At 49.5% G+C, this 22,721-nt stretch overlaps 2 protein-coding genes across 3 annotated transcripts in view; one reads left to right on the top strand and one right to left on the bottom strand.

The window, feature by feature from the left end:
• CNDP2 (carnosine dipeptidase 2) overlaps positions 1-1,174 on the bottom strand; it is a 59,446-nt gene extending 58,272 nt beyond the window's left edge. Inside the window, exon 1 of the mRNA XM_030925712.1 lies at positions 1,157-1,174. The gene's annotated coding sequence lies outside the window, so the exon portion shown is untranslated. The remainder of the gene's footprint in view (positions 1-1,156) is intronic.
• On the top strand, positions 264-21,761 carry DIPK1C (divergent protein kinase domain 1C). Of its 2 annotated transcripts, none has more exons than XM_030925713.1 (4): positions 264-649; positions 10,477-11,154; positions 15,318-15,482; positions 20,858-21,742. In XM_030925713.1, exons 1-4 carry the CDS (start codon positions 452-454, stop codon positions 21,005-21,007), a joined length of 1,191 nt encoding a protein of 396 aa, XP_030781573.1. In that variant the 5' UTR covers positions 264-451; the 3' UTR covers positions 21,008-21,742. The 2 variants fall into 2 exon arrangements, with proteins under 2 accessions (XP_030781573.1, XP_010355007.2); XM_010356705.2 differs by having other exon boundaries at positions 407-649; positions 20,789-21,761.
• The last annotated feature ends 960 nt before the right edge of the window (positions 21,762-22,721 follow it).

Here is a 22,721-nt window from a genome sequence, read left to right as displayed (position 1 = left end):
TGTGCTGTAAAAAGCGCCGGGGTCAGGGGCACCTGGCAGTCGGTCAGAGAAGAAGGGGGGCGGGCGGGCAGTGTGACAATTGAAGATATGTAGTCGGAGGAATCAGTACCCAAAGAGAGAGGGGATTGAATCTACCCGGATTTTGTTTAAGTGGGGAGCTGGTCTTCTTGCGGAAAAAAGTGCAAAAAAAAAAAAAAAAAAAAAAAAAGTGGGGAGGGTGGAGCAGGGGATGCAGCGAGTGGGCCCCCAGCCGGTGCTCAGGCTCGCGGGGTGTTGCTGCTGGACGCCCTCCCTGCACCTCCGCCCCAGGCGCGGGGCCTGCCCCAACCCTCACTCGGCCCCTCCCCTGGGCCCCCTCCCCGCCGCGAGGGCCTGAGCCGCGGAGCCGCGACGCGAGTGCAGAACTAGGGGCGCGGGCGGCCGCGGGGCCGGGGCGCGGGCCGGGCTGGCCATGGCGCGGGCGGCGGGCGCGCGGGGCCCGGCCGGTTGGTGCGGGCGGCGCGGGCGCTGCGGGCGGGGCGCGCTCCTCGCCTTCACCGCGTGGACCGCGGGCTGGGTGCTGGCGGCCACACTGCTGCTCCGCGCGCACCCGGGTGTCCTCTCCGAGCGCTGCACCAACGAGAAGAGCCGGCGCATCCTGGCCGCGCTGGTAAGTCCCGCCGCCGCTCTGCCCAGCGCCGCGCGTCCCGGGAGGGGGGATCGCACCCGTCCCCGACCCCCAGCCTTCCCCGGGGACTTGGGTGGCACCCGCCGGGAGCGTGGGGTCCCGACACCTGCGTGGAATGCCAGAGGTGCACGCCCTGGTCCCCCGAATGGGGAAGCAGCCGGGAATGCTCTGTGGGCTAGCTGGGGGTGTCTCTCCCCTTTTCGCCAGAATTTGCCCTTTGTCCCCAGACAGCCTTTCCATCCTACTCTCGCTACCCCTGAGCCCGAGCTCCGGAAGAAAGTTTGCGGGTCTCATACGAGTGTCTAGGTCTGGTCGAGCCTCCGGACAGCCCCTTGGTGCCGGCGCCCGGTGTCAGGCCGCCCGGCTCTGGGCACGAGCCAGTGCGGGGTTCGGGATCGGGGGTGCCACGCCTCTGTCTCTCGGGTTCGCAGCGCGCCAGCCCAGCCCGCGTTCTGTGATTCCACCCTGAGCTGCCAGGTCTCCCCCTACCTCGCCAAGCCCATGCGGAGGGGCTGGTCAGACCCCGGCCCTCCTGCGCTCCAGAGCCCCGGCTCTCCGCGAACGCGGTCTGTGGGAACCGATGCAGCGTGCGCTCTGGCGAGCAGAGCGCGCTGCGAAGGCGGCTCGGACCGGGCGGATCCCGGATCCTGGGTCCTCTACAGGAGCCTCCTAACCCGGGAGGGCCCGAAAGCTCGCACCCAGCAGCTCCTCAACTGAACCGGAAATTAGGGTGAGGAAAAAATCATAATTGGCATTTTGCAGACTGCTGCGTGCGCTGGGCTCACATCACGTGAATGAACTTTAGTTGATTGGAAACGCGGCTAGCCGTTCTTTCAGGCGCAAAGGAGACTTGAATAAAGGTGGGAGTTCCCTAAATCCCAGAAAGGGGAAGATAGTAGCAACAAATCTTACACGACTTCTTAAGCGATTATTCACTTCCTAAAATAGTGACCGTCTAAGCATTTGGTTTGAAAAGTGATCTATTTTCTAAAAACTCTTCAAGAAACACATGGGAGGTTTTCAGTCCAGTTGCTTACATATGGGTGGGTCTTTTGAGATTGTAGATTTTCAAAATGTGGGACCACAAAGGTTTTTAAAGTAAATGATTTTTTAAGTGAGATTGAAATTGTTTTTTTAAATAGTGAGCCGGGTATACTAGCTAAAACAAGTTATGCTCCCTAATTAACTCTGACGCGGGTCATAGTTAATTGAATTGAACATATGTAGGTGAGACACCCATAGATTCTATTGACCCCTTCTAGTGTTACACTTAAGTTTCATCAAGTTATTGTTTTGTTTTGTTTTGTTTTGTTTTTTAATGGGGTTTTGCTCTTGTTGCCCAGGCTAAAGTGTAATGGCCTGATCTCGGCTCACCGCAACCTCTGCCACCACGCCCGGCTAATTTTGTATTATTAGTAGAGACAGTGGTTTCTCCATGTGGGTCAGGCTGGTCTCGAACTCCCGACCTCAGGCGTTCTTCCCACCTCGGCCTTCCAAAGTGCTAGGATTACAGGCGTGAACCACCACACTGGGCCAGTTTTATCAAAGTTGTAAGAGCTCACTGATTTTTCTTAGGAACCCAAAAAAATTCTTTTCATTTATAAATTCCCACCCCCCCCCCCCCCCGTTTTCTTTTCTTGTGAAGGGAGTGCTGATAGACTAATTATAGTAAACAAACATTGATGGTTTGCCTAGAGTGGAACACCTATTTACAAATTTAATCTAGTAATCCTTTAGATTAAGATAAAAAAGGAATGCCATTTTTCATTTCTTTACCTTTGGTTAAGTGAGGAAAGGCTTAATAATGGAAATTAAATCGTCCAGCATAATTTAAGTAATTGCTCATCATAACTTTCCCAGCATTCCAGGTCGTAAATTAAAACCAATTCTGTTTAGAGGCTTTACCAATACATCTTCAATGGCAGCCATATGGGATCATTTCTGGTCAGACATAAAGCTGGAGAGATTGGTTCTGCCCCTGAAGGCCCTCAATCTTTCCTACTGCCAAAAGCATGATGGCAGAGGCCACATCCATCTCCCTAGGTTTTGATGTGACGCTGTCTCCGTGAACTGGTTTGTTGGGGAACAGCCTTTGCCGCAGGCCTTGTTTGAGTTCCTTACTCCTTACACACTCTCAGAACTCTTTCTCCCCGTCTGCCTGCCACTTCCTTTTCTACTGTTTTCATCCTGCATATGTTGATGTGAGACCCACACAGTGCCCTGGCTCAAGTTTTACCCAGGACACTCTCAGTTAGGACAGGGTTTAAATACGACCCCAATCTTCACAATCCCAACGCTGCCGGGCTGAGTTGCCAAGTAGAGGTTGGCATTGTGTCTTCTGAGGACTTGAACTGAATTGAGCCTCTGTCTCTGCTCCCCTGGCACTTTCCGATTCATTCTGCCTGGCTTTTATCTGTAATAATAAAACTGGTTGTTATTTTCCTGATGGGCCTCCAGACTCTCATTAGCTTTCACTCTGAATACCGGAGCACAGAAGAAACCACTTTGCCAGCTGAGCCAAAGGGAGACTTTCTGGCAGAGCCCAGGGAGTTGTGGTGGATTTCCTGCCCCCGGTAGCAGAGGCTGCCAGTGTTCCCAGGCTCCTGCCTGGCAGGGGGCATTGCTGGCCTGCCAGGGGTGAACCCACCTGTAGGATAAAGGAATCAGAGGAAAAAGCTTAGGGGCGAGTCAGAGTCAGGGGATAGGGGTCAGAGGTCTCCATGTTCTCCCCAAGTCCACACTCCACCTCCCCAGGGAAGTTCCACTCTAGCCAACCACATCCCACTGACAAGTTCCTAGAAGAGCCAACCTGAATTGTTCCAAGGGAATTGAGCCCCGGGTCTTCCAGCTTAGATTTTCCTGGTCAGACTCTAGGGCTCTTCTTAATGGCGGCTTGAAGAGGAACAACACACCGTAATCAAGAAATAGGTGCACTCAGGTCTCTGGAGCCCCGCTTTTCCAGTGGGCTGTGTCAGCAGGCCCAGCCAGCTGGGGAGCTAGCTTGGTGCTGGATCATTGATACGCCTGGCTTCTCATTCATTCTGCAGGCTGAGCCCTTCACACAGAGGCAGAAGATGTGGGCTGCTGTCTGTTGACTCTTCCTCTGGGAAGGCACTGTGTGAATCATTTCATGGGTCTTATTTCATTGAATTCCCTCAACAACCTCTATGAAGTATTTGCTTTTAGTATCCCCATTTCACAGATGGCAAAACTGAGCCCCAGGGAGGTGAAGTGACTTGCCCTGCTTCACACAGTTAATATAGTGAGGAACCAGGACATGAGTCTGTGTAGTCTGATGGTAGCAATGACGTGACGGTAAGCGGCTTCTCTAATAATGGAAACCCTACATAACACCTCGTATACTTAACCCTTCCATAGCAAATCATTTTCAAAGCATGTCAAAGATATTCCCACAGACTGTTATCCTGAAGGCTTAACTGCCTTTTGGCTAGTTAGGTCTTGATGGAATTTCATGTAGTTGTCTACATTAGAGCTTCGTTTTTAATAGGGCGGGCTTATCTTTCTTTGCCTCTGTGATAGAAACTGTCGAGGTCCCAACGGGACTACAGTATCCAGGGCACATACCCAGAAAGATTTCTCAGCAGTGAATGACTCTGCCTGAATGCTCAGCCACATTCCTAAAGTAGAGAGGGGTTACACAGTGGACGAGCTAACTGCGCTGAGATTCTGCAAAGCACAGCATAGCTGCTTCGGAAAGAATACCACTGTCCAGTATGAGTGTTGCTAAACTGCATAGGAGCTTAATGCTCCTTAAAAACAAACACACAAAAGAAAACCCAGCCCTCAGACGTGACCTCTGGGACCTTCTCAACAGTTTTTCTAGACTAGAGTGGACAGGTTTTGTTTTTGCCTGAGAACCATGACTTAGAGAGATACTAAGCAATGATTGCAAAGAGTGCTTCTTACAAAAGCTAGGACTGATTTGATGGGAATGTGCGTCTGTGTGGATATTTTCACATCCATGAGAAGCACAAATCCACTGCAAATGTAATTAATTTTAAAAGCACGCCAGAGTTAGCTGCAATGAGACTAACTTGTTTATTCAGTTTATTTCCGACTCCAATACCTGTGGATTATATATACACACACATTCGGGTACAAAAAATGTATCTGTCTTTAAGCCGGCCTTAGGAACTCCTCCTATGCACAGAGGAGTCTGAGAAAGACTACCTTTTAACATAGACCTGTATAAAGTACTTCTATTGAGTTTAAAAACAAAAAAACCCAGCTACTTCAACAGGACATGCTGCCAATAAAATAATTCTACTATTATCTTTAAGATGATGAAAGTTTTTGGGGTTTTCCTTTGTTTTCTTGAGACAGGGTGGCTCACTGCAGCCTCTACCTCCTAGGCTCAAGTAATCCTCCTGTCTCAGTCTCCCAGGTAGCTGGGACTATAAGTGTGGCCCAGCTAATTTTTTTTGTTTGTTTGTTTTTGCAGAGACAGGGGTCTCGCCATATTGCCCACCCAGGCTGGTCTTGAATTCCTGGGCTCAAGTGATCTTTCAGCCTCAGCCTCCCAAACTGCTGGGATTATAGGCATGATCCACTGTGCCTGGCCTGATAAAAATTTTAAATTCAAACGTGCAATTTGTACATTAAGTTGACTGTTTTTTTTAAAAAGGCTGGATGAAATCTTTTTCTGTGCTTAGCAGGCCCAGACATGCAGAACAATGCTGCAGACTTAGACGTTAACACTGGTAAGCCATGGGAGACGAATTTTGTGTTCTACATGAGAAGAGTAGGAACTGAAACGCCAAAAATACTTCATTCTAAAGGATATCAAGGAACATCTGTGCCATAACCACACTTGTATACAGACGGTCCCTGACTTACAATGATTTCACTTACGATTTTTCAACTTTATGATGTGGTGAAAGTGAGATGCATTCAGTAGGAACTCACTTTGAGGATCCATACAACCATTCTGTTTTTCACTTTCAGGGCAGTATTCAATACATTACATGAGAAAGTCAACACTGTATTTTATATTGGCTTTGTTTGAGATGATTTTGTCCTGCCATCGGCTGCTATAAGTGTTCTGAGCATGTTGAAGGTAGGCTGGGCTAAGCGGTGATGCTCTGTGGGTTAGGGGTATGAAACCCATTTTCAACTTACTCTGAGGTTGTTGGGACATCACCCATTGTAAGTTGAGGAAGAGCTGAGTGCGTTTTTGGGCATGCGTCGCTGTAATGTAAATGCTTTCTTAGGACAAGAGCGGTGACCGGGATACTGAAAAGTTAGGTTATAAACCCAAGACGTTACCTGTGGAAGCTGGCAGGTCTGGTTAAGACTTTCGTCACCTCCTGCACTTTCTGCCCTTTCTAATACCCAGTGTCGCAGCAAGAAGCAGGCATCAGGGAGGCAGGCTTAGAAGTCAATGTTCTGATCTTCAGAAAAACAGCCAAAATGAATGTTTCCTTCCAAAACCCATAGGCTGGATGCCAAATTCAACAGTTACACCATTGTTCTAAATGTCTCACAACTCCTGTTTGGAATTGCCCTCCAAATTCACAGGGGCAAATCTCGTATAGATTTGTATTTCATTGACGAGGCACAATTTGTATTAAACATGATGCTGTGGGGACCCACTGACGCTCTCACATGGCCATGATTTACTGAGCGCTGGGGTAGGGGAGGAAGATAAGAATTCCACTTAGGGGTGGGGCTGGCTTCCGGGCAAATTTTGATTTGGCCAGGCTGGGTAGGAAGCACGTAAGTCCGATGGAGACACCCGAATGGCATTTCGCATAGAGCAGCCCCGCCTGTCGCTAGGTGCTTGCTTCAACTGTGCCCTCTCCTCCCAGGAGTTGTTTCTGGGTCTCTGAACACACAGGGTTACTTTGAAACTCGGGGCCTTTGCACAAGTTCTTCTCCGTGATTCAGCTGGCCTCTCCCTTGCCTGCTAAGGCAGATTTCTAACTCCTCTTTCAAAACTGAGCTCAGAGGCATCTCCCCCAGGAAGAAGACGCCCTGGACCCCCACCCTTTCCTAACCAGGGCTGGAGAGGGGACTAGCCTTGAGCGAGCCACCTTAGGCCGGGCACTGTGTTAGGACTGTCTCCCTGTGACCTTGTTTGACTCCATGACACGGTACCGTTGTCCTCACTTTCCAGACTCGGAAGCAAGTCACACAGCAAGCCAGGGGCAGACCCCAGAGGCAGACCCAATCTGTGCCTCGCTTAGCCTCACTGTGGCCCTGCCCTGTCACTCTCATGTTAGTTAGGAATTTCGAAGGCTGTCCCCTCTGCTCCACAAACTCCGGAGTCTGGTGGCTGTGGCCAGATGGTGGCCCGTCCAGGCTCAGGCGCAGCTGGGAAAGCTGGCGCTGGTGATTTGGGGGTGGCCCAGTCCCAATCCCAGTGGAGCCAAGAGGTGGCTTCTTGGCCGGCAGGTGTCTCTCGTGGCTAGTGGCTATGGTGGCCACAGTTCAGATGACAGGGGTGAGGGCCCTGGCAGTCACAATGGGCACCCTCCTCACTCTGCTTATCACAGGCTAATAGAAAACAGGGCCCCGTGTCTCTCTGACACTTCTCTCCTGAGCCTCCTCTCTCAGTTGCAACCAGGACCACGTCTCCCCAGCCCCCCGCTCCTCAGCACTGCAGGACTCTGAAACTCCCAGCTCAGGGTCACCCCTCTGGCTACACTGGAGTCCTGTTCTTTGCTTTTCTTTCTTTTTCAATGGTTCTCTACTTTATGCAAAAGTACTTTTTATTAAATATGTGAGAACACTGTAAAATGTTATGGGAGTGAATCAAACTATTTTGGGTATCATACTTACAGAAGCTTTTTTTTTTTTAATTTAAAAGGAGAACAGGAAACAATGTTTTGTTTGTTTGTTTGTTTTTTGTTTTTGCTTTGCACTTTCCTATCAGATTTATAGAGACGTGAAACTCTGTAAATACCAGATCTAGTAGGGGACAAACCCCAACAAGTAAAATGAACAGCCCTTGCTGTTTCTGCCATCTATATCTTCCTGTTCATGGTGGCCTCAGTTCCTTATCATTCCTCCTCACCTCACCTCTCAGGGCTCTCCTGAAAGGTCTCAGAGGAGCTTGACCAGCTGCCGCGTTCTTCCGAAGGGCGATGTGGAGGCGATGGCAAGCAAAGCATGCTGGGCGCGAAGGGTCTGGATCCTCCCATGTGCCTTTCACGATCCGGTGCCTGGGAAAGAGTGACCAGGGTTAAAGCCAAAGAATGACATTTAACCAAGATTCTGTTCAGTTCAATTCCAAGATGAACACAGGAGGTGCACCACTCCAAAGGTGTTTAAAGCAGCTGGTGAGTGTATGTTCATACAACTTCCTTACGAGTGTGCGTTTCCAAAGGACACAAAGTCAGCCCCAGGCAAATAGGGTGGTGTCCCTAGCTCCAGGGCCAGGTTCATGAGTTTCTGTCTATAGGTCTCTGTCACTTGCATCATTGTGTTAGCCAAGCAAGATCCCCCTCGCCCCCACCCAATGCATTATACAGAGATCTAAATTGCAGTGGCTGGCAGGATCCCCCCGCCCCCCAACAGGAAGCCAGGGGGGCAGTCAGACAGCTTGGCTTTGGACTTTCAGGCTGTTGTACTACCTGAAATAGTCCTGAAAAATATCTAGATATTTCTTTCAAGCACTGGGAGTGTTTCTTTTCAATAAGCGCTTTGAACAATTAGCCCGCAGTGCTTATAAAGGCCCCCAGTCCCTCTCTTATCTAATGGTTTGGAGCCAGGTGTGTCTCAAAATTCAAATCTTGTTGAATGTTAGAAAGATCATATACTACCTTATATTTTGCATATGGGGCAGTGCCAGTAATGAAGTTAATAATTCTGCAGCAAAATGGATGTGAATTCACACCAAGTCAAACACATACAGATACAAATACGCTCGTAACTTTTCAGCCGGGTTTTGACACCACATAAGGTCAAATGAGTCATGAAAAACTTGTAAGTTTTCAGAGGTTTTTTGATTTTGGATTTTTTTTTTTTTTTTGAGACAGAGTCTTGCTCTGTTGCCCAGGCTGGAGTGCAATGGCACAATTTCAGCTCACTCCAACCTGTGCCTCCTGGGTTCAAGTGATTCTCCTGCCTCAGCCTCCCTAGTAGCTGGGACTACAGGCATGTACCACCATGCCTGGCTAATTTTTGTATTTTTGGTAGAGAAGGGGTTTCGCCATTTTGGCCAGGCTGGTCTCGAACTCCTGGCCTCAAGTGATCTGCCTGCCTTGGCTTCCCAAAGTGCAGGGGTTACAGGGGTAAGCCACCATGCTCCTGATTTTGGAATTATTTATACGTCTAGACACTAGAGGTCCAGCTTTTGACCTCAAGGAGCTGCTTCTAATCTGCTTGGGATGGGTCAAGTTGATCTACCTGGCCACCTGCGAGGCTGGGCAGTATCCAATTATGAACCCAAGGCTGTTCCTAGGCCTCTCCTGATGCCTGGTGCTCGTGCATATGCTGTGGCATGCACGCACACTTCCTTTTTGGCCAGTACACACCATGCAGGGAGGCAGGGGGTGCGACGCAGGAAAGGAGTTTGAGGCCCAGAGCAGGTGAGGATGTGGCAGCAAGGTTGGGCCATGGAATCCAAGCTCAGTGGCCCTTGGCCCCATCCTTTGTCCCGGCACCAAAGCTGCCCTTCCACTGCTGAGACTTCAAGGTCCTTTCTCATACATGAAACGGGGTGAGAATAACAGCTTTGGGATTTGGTATTTCTCATGGCCTTAGAGGAACGAGGGTGACTCTGTTGTTTCATGTGCTGTAGAAGTTCCCGGAAGGAAGAGAGGCCTTCATTTGCTGACATGGAGGAAGACTCATTTGTTGGGGAAACGGGTGGGATTAGGAAATATACTCAACCCCTAATAGAAGTGGTCCCATGGATTAGATTTTCTGAAAAAGAAAAGAGAGAAGAGGATGACAGTCTTCTCATTCCTTCCATACTTCACTTCTTCCTTCCCTTCCTCTGGCAGGATTATCGGGCTGGACGGGCTTCTCAAGGAATTTGTGGTGTGTGGGGAAGGTCGCCAGGTCCCCTAGTGGCTCCATCCTAAGGTCTCCTAAAGTTTAGGAGAAACACCCCATCCGGGGACTCCTGGACAGCCTTGCTTGCCGCCCAGATGAAAACATGCCCTGCTCTTCCAGAATGTATCCTGCATGGGTCCTCCTCGGTCCCCTTTCTTCTCCAGGTCACCAGCCATGAGCCCTGTGCTCACTCGTGGATCCTCCAGAGGCTTCTGCTCTGAACATCTGCAAACCTCCAGCCTGAAAGCTTTAGAGGCCATTCCATTTCATGTGGAAAACAGCAAGCTCAAGGAATGTACCTGCAGGAAGGGTCATTACTGTGGTCCAGCCTGCGGGCAGATAGGGCTCCTGGGGTCCCCTCTGCTGAGACCTGACCTAGCTGCTTAGATGCGAGACTTAGAAGCTCTCCCAGTGACCCTGAAGTGTAGCCAGAGTCGAGAGCTACTGGCCTGGTCTAGCCCTTCACCTGTTGGTTTCCTGGCCTCTGGCTTCCCAGAGCCACCCAGCTGAATGATAGGAAGTTGCGCTTCCCGGTCGCAGGTGTCCTGATTCTGCAGACCTGTCCTAGGCCTAACTGAGTCGTGTAATGACTGTGAGCAGCTCCTTTAACCTTCCCCTGAATTACTCACTGAGTGGCCTCTGTGATCCACAGGACTGAGTTTTCTCTGCACAGTTGGCTTATCAGCATCCTGAGGGCAGAGGCCAGGCTGTCCCTTTCCCTAACCCCAGCCGAGAGACGGACGGCACCTGGCCCTCCCGATATTGACTGACTCTTCCCTTCCTTGCAGTGCCAGGACTACCGGGGCGGCGCGCTGGCTGGGGACCTCTGCGAGGACCTGTGTGTGGCGGGAAAGCTGCTGTTTCAACGCTGCCTGCACTACAACAGGGGCAAGAAGGTGCTACAGGCCGACTGGCGCGGCCGGCCCGTGGTCCTCAAGTCCAAGGAGGAGGCCTTCTCCAGCTTCCCGCCCCTCAGCCTGTTGGAAGAGGAGGCAGGGGAGGGTGGCCAGGACATCCCCGAGGCAGAACTCCTCCTGATGGTGGCTGGGGAGGTCAAGAGCGCTCTGGGCCTGGAGTTGTCCAACAGCAGCCTGGGGCCATGGTGGCCGGGCAGGCGGGGCCCGCGCTGGCGGGGACAGCTGGCCAGCTTGTGGGCCCTGCTGCAGCAGGAGGAGTATGTCTACTTCAGCCTGCTGCAGGACCTGAGCCCACACGTGCTGCCTGTGCTGGGCTCCTGTGGCCACTTCTATGCGGTGGAGTTCCTCGCTGCGGGCAGCCCCCACCACAGGGCACTCTTCCCCCTGGACCGGGTCCCAGGTGCCCCTGGGGGTGGCCAGGCCAAGGCCATCAGTGACATCGCGCTCAGCTTCTTGGACATGGTGAACCATTTTGACAGTGACTTTTCCCACCGTCTCCACCTCTGCGACATCAAGCCGGAAAACTTTGCCATCCGGAGCGACTTCACAGTAAGTGGCCCGGGGCGGTGTGTTTATGTGCAGAGAATGGAGCCCTCGGGTCTGGTGGGAAGGAAATGAGAAGGCTTCTGAGCTCCTGTCCCGAGTTAGCAAACTACTATCGCTTCTGTAGCCTCAGAGAATTCCCACCTACCAGAACACTTCCTTTCGGGTGTCAGCAAGGAACAGATGCATCTCGAGTGAGAATGTGAATGAACAGAGCCCCCAGTGGGAGGCAGAGGGCCGGGCCAGCTTTGTCCTCCCAGGGGGCTGTTCTGCTTCCTTCACCTGAGCTCTGTGGCTGCTTCGAGCTCATGCAACAGCAACCTCTCTTGCGGGTCTGTTTAACTTGTGCAGAAAACCGTCCACAGGAGGCGGGGAGCTGCGGAGGACGATGAGGGAGGACGGCCTCCGGGGTGGAGACGCTGTTCTCAAGCTGCCCATGCTCTGTGACAAGTAACTTTCCCCAGTGCTTTTTGTCTGGAGAGGCTCCAGTCAGTTTCCATTCCATATGTAAGACTTCTAGAGGAACAAATGGGGTTTTAGTGCCTTCCACAAGGGAAAGCCCTGCCCAGGTAGAAATACCTGCTGCTGCACCACAGGGCACATGCATGCTCGTCTCCACTCTGGGGCCAGGCGGCTGTGTGAGAACAGCCAGGTGTGGAAGAACAGCAGCAGGAGCCTTAGTGTCTCCGTGTAACACAAGCCCCTGTCCCTTCACCCAGCTAGGTGAACACTGATGTGTCAGATTAATGCGGCTGCGATCATCCCGGTGCCCTCATGCTGTGCCAGGTGCTGGGACCATCCAACAGGAAGTAGTAAGAAGACTGGCAGGGATGTCGTGGGTGCAGGCTGGGTTTGGGGAAGGTGGCATGCTCTGCTCCCCTGCCTGCTGTAACAAGTTCATTCTTATGTGACCAGTGCCGGCAGCAGAACGGCCAGACCAGCTTAGCTCCAGTCATCTGGGTGTGCTGGTCACTGTGGGGCCTGGTTCATGGTGGGGCCATGCTCTTCAGTGTGGTTGCAACCTAAAGGGACAAAAAGCAGGCACTGTGACTGCCAGTCATGGCCTCCAAGGCAGGTAGCATAGGAGTGGCATGGTCTTCTGAAGGCAGCTGGAAAACTAAATTTGCTGCCAGTGTAATGCCCTCATTCCTGTGAAGGGCATCACACATCTTACCCTGAGTGCTTTGTCCTAATGCCTCGCCTCCTGCTGCCCTGGAGGGGCTGACAAGTCAGCGGTGTCAGGGAAATAGCTAGGAGGTTCTGGGAGGTTCCAGGAGGTCTGTGTGCTGGGCTGGGAGCTCTGGTGGAACTCAGCCCCACCTGCGATACCCTGAACATCTCCCAGACACTGTCCTGATATGTGTGTCAGGGGGAATGACCCACAGCCACACTGAGGCCTTGAGGAGGAAGTCAGGGAGTATCCATGCACAACCCACCTCCCCCAGCTCCGGGCAGCTGCGGGCCAGTTCTCGCCACTCAGTCACTCCCTTATTCCTCCAGCAGGTATCAGTGGGCATCAATGAGTGGGACCCAGCAGGTGCTGTAATTGTTGCGGGAACTTCAAGGATATCCGCTTCTTGAAGGAGCAGAGGCTGATGGGGTCTGTGATGCCGAGTGGGCGACATCAGACGCTTTTACCTACATACTTGTTGATTATCCAGTTATTGGTTTGTGGGAACCACCTAAGTTGTGCCTCCAGTATCTTGCACACCATCAGCAGAAAATAGTTTTTCAAAGAAATCGTGACTGTGCGTCCTCAACCTAGCACCAGACTGTATTTTGTCGACTGGTGCTGCACCGCTCAGGGCTCTTACCTCCACTGCAGCCTTGGCCTGGGCAAGAATAGGGAGGGGAGGGCAGGAGGAGTCCCCTTCACCAGTCCTGTTCTCCACCCTTCTTGCAGACCCCGAAGTTCAAGGAATTGTTTTACCCAAGATTTTACAACTTTTAAGTGAAAACCAGCAGTATCTGCATGACCAGAGAGCTCCTTTAGAAATGCAAATTCTCAGACGCCACGCCAGACCTATTGAATATGAAATGGTGGGGGTGGGAGCCAGCAATCCCTGTCTCCAAAACAAGGCTCCTAGTTGATTCTCATGTGTGCTCAAGTTTGAGAGCTAGTGATCTCAGAGTCCCGGCAGGTGGGTCCTGCCTTTGAGCCCAGGTTGCTGGGCTGCCCTGGCAGAAGGAAGGGGCGCCTCCCAGTGGAGGTGTAAGAATTGGTCATTCATAGTCGTTCTCTCGTCTGCAGGGCAGGTGCACACTTGCAGATCTTGAGAATGTGTCCAGTGGCTGTAAATGAATAACTAGGAACCTTCATGATCCGAAACTATTGCCAGCCAGTGCTCTTTTCCAACGGATGGTATGGCTTCCTACTCCAGGGCCACAGTTTCTGGTGAAGAATGAAATAATTCTCATTCATCTTCCTATTCTGATGCCAGGAGGAAGTTTGAAGAAGATGAGACAAGTTAGGTAATTTTATGCAGGAAGGACTTTATGATTCTCTTGATATTAAGAAACACGATGTAGGCTTTTTTTTTTTTTTAATACTGTTCTTATTTTAGGTGCATAAGGTTATGTTTTATAAGAGTTGTAATCCATTCTAGACCCCATACACTAAAAATTAAAAAATAAATCTGGCTCTCCCTGGGAGATGAGAAGGAAACTCTCAGAAATGGGAAGGGGAAGTTGCAAGAAGCTAAAATTCTAAGTAGGGGCCCAGGGGAGGCTGGGGAGGTCGCGAGAAACCATAGAAAGAACAGAAAAGTCGTGTAGCCCCAATAATGAATTATAAAGATGCGAGATTCATTAGCATAGTCCTTACTCACTTTTAGTGTATTAACCAGGGTAAATAATGAAATCGGCTATTTGTTTTGGCTAAATAATGGGATAGGAAAGATTAAAATGAGAAGTTGCTTACAGCGCCTGAGTTCATAATTAGGCAAAACCTCTTGAATAGAGAAAAGGTCTGTCTGTAGTGTTTATCTTCATTATTCTCCACACATTTTGAACTAAATTATTCTCCCCTGCTCTGTTTTACTAAATAATCCCCAAGAAACTTCATTGCCTTCTAGCATCAATCCTGAGTGAAAAACTAAAACCCAAACCGAAAGGTGCCTCCCAAACTGCGTAGGTTGAAGCTGCCATGACCAGCAAATGAAACCCTTGTTGAAACTCCCAGAGGGAAAAAGAAAGGCTGATATTTCAATGCTGACCTGTGAAGGCTTGTGAAATGCCACTGACTCCATCAAGTTCATCAACTTTCCTAGTGGCTGTGTAATACCTCGCAGCTATAAACGGCTTGATTTGGGCAGATTCCAGGTTTCCTCAGGTTTGAGCTCATCTGTTTTTGTTGTTGCATCCAGGTGGCAGGAGGAAGAGCCACATCATTCAGAAGTTATTCTCTCTGTTTTTGAAGTCTGTTTGGTTCGATGCCAGGAAGATAAATCTGAAGTTCCAGTGGTCATTGTGCTCTCATGATGACAGTGGAACTCAGGCGTCGCTCCTGTTCAGGGCCTCCGTGTATCAGTCCTAATGCGAGAACTTTGGTATTTCCCCCACTTTGTCGTCTGACTGGTCAGTTCGAAACCAGCTGACTCAGGTAACAGACGTGCCATGAAGAGAATGTAGGCACTGCCCACCTCAGTTTCTCCATCACACCTGGAGACCCGCCACTCAAACGAGGATTCCCTGGATTGCTTGTATTCACGGGAATAGATTTGCTGTATCTTACAGCTTTTAGAGTCCTGACCCTTGAAGGTCAGAGACCCACGTGGTAAGGCAGCGGAGGGAAAATCCATGTATAAGGCCTCTCAGAGATGCTACCTGCAAAGCTGAGAAAATGACTAAGGACGAAAAGTGATACTTGTGGTGATAGTTCCAAATCCTGGGCTTTCACTGGTGGCTGCTGAGGTCTTTTTTGCAGTTAAAGCCTTCCACTGTAACTATGACAGTCACCTATGTAAAAGGAAATGCATGCAGACACTTTAGGGGATCAGTCCACTCCCCAGGGCATGGCCGGGGCTTTCCTCTTGGCTCGTGGGAGTTGTGGGATCACCTGTGACCTGGACAGTGGCACCCGCATGAGGTGAATTGAAGTTGTGAAGAGGCTCCCTCTCCGCGGAGCCCACCAGTAGTCCTTTGATAGCCCCATGCTGTTTTGATTACAGGTGGTGGCTATTGATGTGGACATGGCCTTTTTTGAACCTAAAATGAGGGAAATCCTTGAGCAAAATTGCACAGATGATGAGGACTGCAATTTCTTTGACTGTTTTTCAAGATGTGATTTACGAGTCAACAAGTGTGGAGCGCAGCGCGTCAACAACAACCTGCAGGTAAGCAGAGGCTGCCAGGGCTGGGGGGAGAGAGGGTGCTGTCTGGCTGTTTCTGCCTAGCACTTCAGACACCCTCAGTGGAGCTCAAGGTCAACCTTTTCAGGCCATCCATCCAGCTCGATGTGGTCAATAAAGGCAGGAGGGTGGGGATGGGACAATCATGTGCTCTTGGTTGCCTACCCGTGGGGTTGTTGGCCAGGCGACCAGGGGCATCTGATGAGGGAGCTCCCTGCAGAGCTGGCTGCTGGGCTTCCTCTTGCCCAGGCTCCATCCCACATCTCTATAACCTCTCATAAGCATGGGCACATACACGACGAGAACCCTGAGACTAATTCATCAAAGATAATACGGAGAAGGGTGCGAAGCAGTCCCGAGACACTGGCCTAACTAGAGGTTGAACAGAAACTACCATCCAGACAGGCCACGGTCAGTACCAGGAGGTGGTTTAGACAGGCCAGAGGTCAGCACCAGGAGGTGGCTTAGAGAGGAAGAAAGGAGCCGAGTCCAGGAGATCAGCCACAAATGGAATACACACAGGGTTCAGGCAGTCAGAGCTGGCGGGTCTCAGGTCCCCCAGCTGGGGCTGGAGCATCTCCCCTCTTTTGGCAGAAGCTGTCTCTTTCTGCCCTCACTTGAGGCTTCCAGGTGATGGCGGAGACATTTGGGCCCACAGGTGCTGATCATACCCGGAGGAGGCTCCGCAGTATCTAGGCAGACCTCCCTTATGGCCTGGTTGCATGCAATGGCTTACGGAGGCTCTGGACCCACACTATCCAACCCACTCCCCTAGTGGGCCCTCCACTGTGGCTTGTCCTCCTCATTCCTTAAACCTGAAAGGCCAATGTGAGCCCACTGGAGACCCAAAATGCAGGTGAGGTGGGAGCAGCAGGGAGGAGCCCCGTGTGGTGCTGCATCAGCCGTGATGGGGGATGATTTGGGAAGGCGGGGACAGGTCTGCTGTTAACCTAGTGGTCCCAACCAAGCCAAACGAACACCCCGACTCCACCACCCCAGAAACTACACAGACCTTTTAGGCCAAAGAATCACTGAGCACTTCCCTTTCACGAAGCCTAGGAATGTAGCGGCCTTCAGAGGCGTCTCCATCCCAGCCTCTTTAATGTGGACTCACACCCTTGGTGAGGTCCGTCATGAAATCATTCTTCTTGAGCTGTGGGAAGAAGATAATTTTCACCTGAGCGTCCACCGCCTTGCGATCCCAACCCACAAAATGGGAACACAAATGCCTGCTCTTTGCAATGTAATGAGAGGCTGAGTTTACACCTTTCTGTAGAAAGGGCTCTTACCAAGTCATCAAGAGGCAAGAGGAACACAAAGAAAATTGGCAGAACAGGCACCAAACACACAAACGATGGAATCCAAATGGCCAAACAACTTGGACAAACTTTTCTATTTTTTAAAAGACAAAGATCTGCTCTCGTTGCCCAGGCTAGAGTGCAGTGGTGCAATCTTGGCTCACAGCAACCTCTGCTTTCTGGTTTCAAGAGATTCTCCTGCCTCAGCCTCCTGAGTAGCTGGGATTACAGCGCCCGCCACCACACCCAGCTAATTTTTTTGTATTTTTAGTAGAGACGGGGTGTCACCATGTTGGTCAGGATGGTCTCGAACTGCTGACCTCGTGATCCGCCCGCCTCAGCCTCCCAAAGTGCTGGGATTCCAGGCATGAGCCACCGCGCCCAACAGAAAAACATTTTATCTTACCATTCAAAGACATTCAGATTAAAATCCAATGATTGTAAATTTCACTTACCAATTGGGAGTAGTTATTTAAATGCTATTAATTAAGAGTTGAGGCTTCAGGGAAATAGAAAAGTGTCTATATTGTTAACGTGATTGTGAATTACTTCTCTCTTGAGGGGCTGTGGCTGTTAGACATAGCCATGCTCTTTAGCTGAGCAATTTTATTTGTGCACATATCTGATTATTGACTTTGAATAAAGTCCTGAAAATGAAATTACATTTTCTTTAAGGATATGAGAAAATATGAAGCATTATTAGGTGAAAAAAATGCAGGTTACAAATTAATATTTACAATACCATTCCATTTCTGTTAAATAGTATACAATCCCTTATATACCAAAATGTCAAAAGCAAGTATTTCTGGAAGGCAGGATTACAATTTTCTTTATTTTTTATTTTCTTAGCTTTTTACTTTTTATTTCTATTTTATTTTAGAGACAGGGTCTCGCTTCATCACCCAGGCTAGAGTGCAGTGGCGCAACCATAGCTCACTGCAGCCTTGAACTCCTGGGCTCAAGGGATCCTCTCACCTCAGCCTCCCAAATAAACAGGACTACAGGTGCATGTCACCACACCTAGCTAATGTTTTAATTTACTTTTTGCAGAGACATGGTTTCACTATGTTGCCCAGGCTGGTCTCAAACTTCTGGCCTTAAGTGATGCTCCCATCTTGGCCTCCCAAAATTCTGGGATTACAGGCTTGAGCTACCACACCCAGCCTTAATTTTCTGCATTTTTAACCCAAATTACCCCCAAAATTCTTGCTCTATATAAATTTACAAATCAATGAAATGGAATAAAAACTGTCTCAGAAATAGACTAATGAAATATGAATATTTAGCCTCTGATAAAGGGCCTTGTAGACCAGGGCAGGGAGAGCTGGGTCGCACAGTGAACGGTGCTGGTGAACTGGCTGCCGGGCACGACAAACACCAAGGTAGCTCCCTCCTCCTGACCTCAGACTAGACTCCAGATGGCTCAGATACTTACAAATAAAAAGAAGAAATTCTTAAGGTACCAGAAAAAGCTGGGAGAGTTTCAAATACTAGTATAGAGAAGGCCTTTGCAAGTATGAAACAAAGCCAAAGAGGAACACTTCACAAATTTAATTATCTTTCAGAATAAAAAAGACAAACAACAAACAAACCCATGTTGGCATAAACAAAATTACAAAAAAAAAAAAGCAAATTTAAAAGTTAAATGAGAATATTTGTAAAACATTTGGAGTTCTTCTTATAGACCAGGAATGCAGAGGGTGGAAGGGGGCTTATTCCCGGCTGCTGGAGCTCATTCCCCCCAGGACTGGCTTTGCCAAGGGGAGACCCACTTTCCAGGGGCAGCATCTAGTGATTGGTTAAAGAGGGTGGGCCCGACACCAAGCCCCCTGTGCCTCACTAAGGGACAATTCCACAGGGACCCCCTCCAGCCCCACACATTTACTTCTTCCTCAGTTCCATGGAGTATGCTTCCCAAGGACAGACCTCAAAGAATCCCTGTGTGCAAACCTCCGTCTTAGAGTCTACTTCCTGGGGAACCAACCTAAAGCAAGGGCGATGTCCTTAAGATATAAAGAGCATCTACAAATGAACACAACAAAGGCCAAAAATATAAACTTGACCATTCATTGAAAAGGAAGCACAAATAACTCTCAAACTAAGAAAGATGCAAATTAAACCACTTTCACCCATCTGTTGTCAAAATGAATCTGTGACATTTGTATTGGAGTGGCTAAGGGAGGATGAGCAGTCTTGGATACATTGCTGGGGAGTGTAAATGAGAAGAAATCTTATGGAGTCAATTTAACGTATCTATCAAAACAAAAAATGCACATGCCCTTTGACCCAGAAATCCTATTTCTAGAAATGTAGTCACATGCACAAAATGCAATAGCATATATCTGCAAGACATTTCTTGCAGCATTGTTCATAATAGCAAAAGTTATTATGCAACCTCAATTCCATCTATAGGGAACTGGTCAAATAACTTATGACACATGCACACATTTCAAAAGGAGCCATTAAATCACATGGAATAGCCTCATAAGAACTGATTTGGAGGGAATGGCTGGGCGTGGTGGCTCACGCCTGTAGTCCTAGCACTTTGGGAGGCCAAAGTGGGTGAATCACTTGAGCCCTGGAGTTCAAGAACATCCTGGGCAACATGGCAAAACCCTGTCTCTACAAAAAATACAAAAACTAGCCAGGCATGGTGGTATGCCCTTGTAGTCCCAGCTACTCAGGAGGCTGAGGTAGGAGGATCGCTTGAACAAAGGAGGTCAAAGTTGTAGTGAGCCAAGATGGCACCACTGCACTCCAGCCTGGGTGACAGAGTGAGAGCCTGTCTCAAAAAGAAAAAAAAATCAATTTGGAGGGATCTCCCTCATACAAACGAGGGTGGAAGATTGAGAACAGTGTGTATAATATATTACCTGTGTGTGAAATAAAAGAAAAAGGAAATGTGTATGTCAAAGAATGTCTCATTCTCAGAGTGGGAGCTGAGCGTCAGGGTGAGGTGGAGCCTGAGATCACAGTCTAGCCTTAAGAACATTTTAAATTTTGCACATGAAAATGTATTCTCTATTAAAAAAAAAAAAAAAAAGCCATAATTAGGTTTTGAAAAGAATCCTTGCCTTTGCAGGGATTGTGAAATAGAAGTTGAAGGTTTTTGTTCTCTGTGAAACAGTAGCTCTTTACAATGGAGGCATTTGTTAATTGAGTCTGATATAAAGTGTGATATAGAGTAATAAAGCATGATGCACCATGCAGCTGGCAGGTCATTTCTCCCAACGTGGGGGAAGCTGTCAGAGCTATAAAACAAACAAGATGTTTACAGGGAGAAATTTCCAGGATCCTCAGCATCACTGAATTTCATACCTGATAAGAATTAAAGAGAGTGTCTAATTTTTACCTCTGCTCCTAGAATAACACATTTCACAGAGCCTTCAAAGATCCTTATGCCTGCAGCCTTTTCTATCAAATATACCTTTGTTTCATGAGCCTTAAAGTGCTACAGGGGCAGTCACACAAGTTCACACACTTCTCCCTCATGCACTGTTTGGCCCTCTGGACGACCCGGTCAGATGGTCGGTCATTGTGGTCACTAGGACCGGCTTGTGGATAAGAAATCTTATCTCCAGGTGGTGACAGCAAAGCTGACCTCCCTCAGGCCTGCAAAGGACCAACTCCTTCTGCAGCAGTGACTGTGATTTTTGCTTCCCTTCCTCCCTAGAAATGTGTCCAGTCCTTTTACAGTGTCACCCAGAACTTCGTCCATCTGCTAGGGGGCTGGAAAGGGGAGTTTCTGCCTCACACAGACGTTGGCTTCTCCTCTCGGAGGCGTCGTTTGTTCATGGTGCTGAAGGGTTTAAGGGGCAGAAGTGAATGCATGTTTCCAAATCGGATGGTCTCTGGAGTGTGCTCCCTGAAGGACGGGGGTGGGGATGAGGGTGGGAGAGAAGCCGAGATCTGTTTCAGAACCAATCCTGGGCTTGGGAAGCTTTTAGGAGGATTTGCTGCCCTAAATTAACTGCCCACCCTTCTTTCCCTCAGGTCATCTGTGACAAAATATTTCGCCATTGGTTTTCCGCACCTCTCAAGAGTTCTGCGGTCTCTTTCCAGCTTCAGCTGCAGTTACAGGAGGCGGTGCAGGAATGTGCAGACCCTGAGGTCCCCAGCGGGAACACCCGGAGAGACGCCCCCAGCGTGTTCTGGAAGCTTCGCCGACTCCTCCAAGCCACACTGAGGGAGTTGCAGGAGGCAGAGAAGTAGCCACTCTCTGGCCTTAAACATGCTCACACAGGAAAAGTGAGCTTTGCTGGATTTCTTCTGCCATTGTTTGAAAGATGAGCCATTTCCCCTGTGCAAATGAGTGCTCTCTGGGGTGCTGTTCTGGCCTCCACAGTGTGGAGTGGCACGTGCCGCTGCCAGAGACGATGCCTCCCTCGCTCTGGTCCCACCCTGGCCTCTGACCTGTCGCCTTGTGTAAAATGAGGGAGGAGGTACAGACCTCCCTTCAGGAGGGCCCTCAGTCAGAAGACACAAACCTGTGTGCAATTATTCTCTGCAGAGAGCACTCATACCTGGTCATCCCAGCGAGTTCCAGCTGTTCTTTCCTGTAAATCGTTACATTAAAAAGTGTGTGCGTGCATGCAAATGAATGTGTATGCCTGTGTCTGGGTGCAAATGAGCATGTGAGCATGTATGAGTGTGCCCATGAGTGTCTGCATGTGTATGAGTGTGCACAGGTGAGTGTGCTCATGAGGCGTATGAGTATGCCTGAGTGTGAATGTGTAGAAGTGTGAATGAGTGTGTGCACATGAGTGCACAGGTGTCAGCATGTGTATGTAAGTGTGGGCATGTGTATGTGATTGTGTGAGTGTGGGCAGGTGAGTGTGTTGGGAATGTGGGTTGGGGTGGGGAGTGGTGCTTTCTCTAGTGTGTCCTTTGGAACAGCTTGCCTACCTAGCAAAGAGGTGTGACCTTTCTTTTGGAATTAAATACAATGAAAAGAAAATAAATTGCATCCTTAGGGAATGTAATTTGCATTGGAGAGCGTGTGTAATGGCAGCTTATAGTATTTTTCATTTTGTGGAATCCACCGAGGTTACGGATGGGGTTTTAGGGAGCCTCGTATTGCACCTTCCCCTGGGCAGGGACTTGTAGGCTGGCTTGACGCAGCATTGCCTTCACCTCCCTCGAGAATTTACAGTAGAGCAAATGCTGAGGTCAGCATTGACTCCAGGCAGGACCAGAGACCAGCACCTTTCTTTTGATGGACTGAAGACCAAGTGATAGGCATCAAGTCATACTGCGGCATGATACGCTCATCAGTGGTGATCCCAAGGAGGCTTTTCCAGCAAAAGACAGACAGGGGGACTGGCCACGTGGAGCCAGTGAGCTTTCACTTAAAGGGACCTGGCTTCTACCCATACCTGGGACCCATGAGTGCTCAACAAACCAACGGGTCACCCCCTTACAGAAATCCCATGAAAAGGGAAATTGAGAAAGATGAGAGAATCAGGAAGTCATGTTGGCAGTGTACACATTAAAGAAGACAAATTAATCTGACGTTGTGAAAGTCACAAATGGACACATTCCAAATGATCTCTTATCCTGGCCTGCAGCCCCTTTCTAAACCAGAGAAACGGGAGTGCCTTCTTCCAGACTTTGGGGTCACATTTACTGACTCTGCCCCTCAGGGCACGCTGAGAATGTTGTGTGAAGGACTAGGATGATCAGAGGCCCCCAGCTCTGAATTCTGCCTTCCCCAAAGACCTGTGGGAAGGCCCACTGCCAGCTGCCATTCTTACCCGTCACCACTGGGGATCTTCCAGATGACACTGAGTTCCACAGAGGGCCTCCTCATCATGGACATGAAGACTCACTTTGCAACTGTATTCTAGCAAAAAGAAAAAAACCCACGTCAGTCACCCTGCGGCACAAGTAAATTAAAACCAAAGTTTGATGGCCAGGCCTAGGACTA

Source organism: Rhinopithecus roxellana, chromosome 21, assembly GCF_007565055.1.
Source record: "Rhinopithecus roxellana isolate Shanxi Qingling chromosome 21, ASM756505v1, whole genome shotgun sequence".
Lineage (NCBI taxonomy): Eukaryota > Metazoa > Chordata > Mammalia > Primates > Cercopithecidae > Rhinopithecus > Rhinopithecus roxellana.
The sequence above is the reverse complement of the archived record's forward strand: the minus strand, read 5'-3'. Positions and strand labels throughout refer to the sequence as shown.

Bases quoted from the DNA above. Each gene is read 5' to 3' on its own strand.
- DIPK1C (XM_010356705.2), top strand. From the start codon at position 452: ATGGCGCGGGCGGCGGGCGCGCGGGGCCCGGCCGGTTGGTGCGGGCGG. The intron at 11,155-15,317 runs GTAAGTGGCCCG...TTTTGATTACAG, and splicing joins CCATCCGGAGCGACTTCACA to GTGGTGGCTATTGATGTGGA. The intron at 15,483-20,788 runs GTAAGCAGAGGC...TCTTTCCCTCAG, and splicing joins GCGTCAACAACAACCTGCAG to GTCATCTGTGACAAAATATT.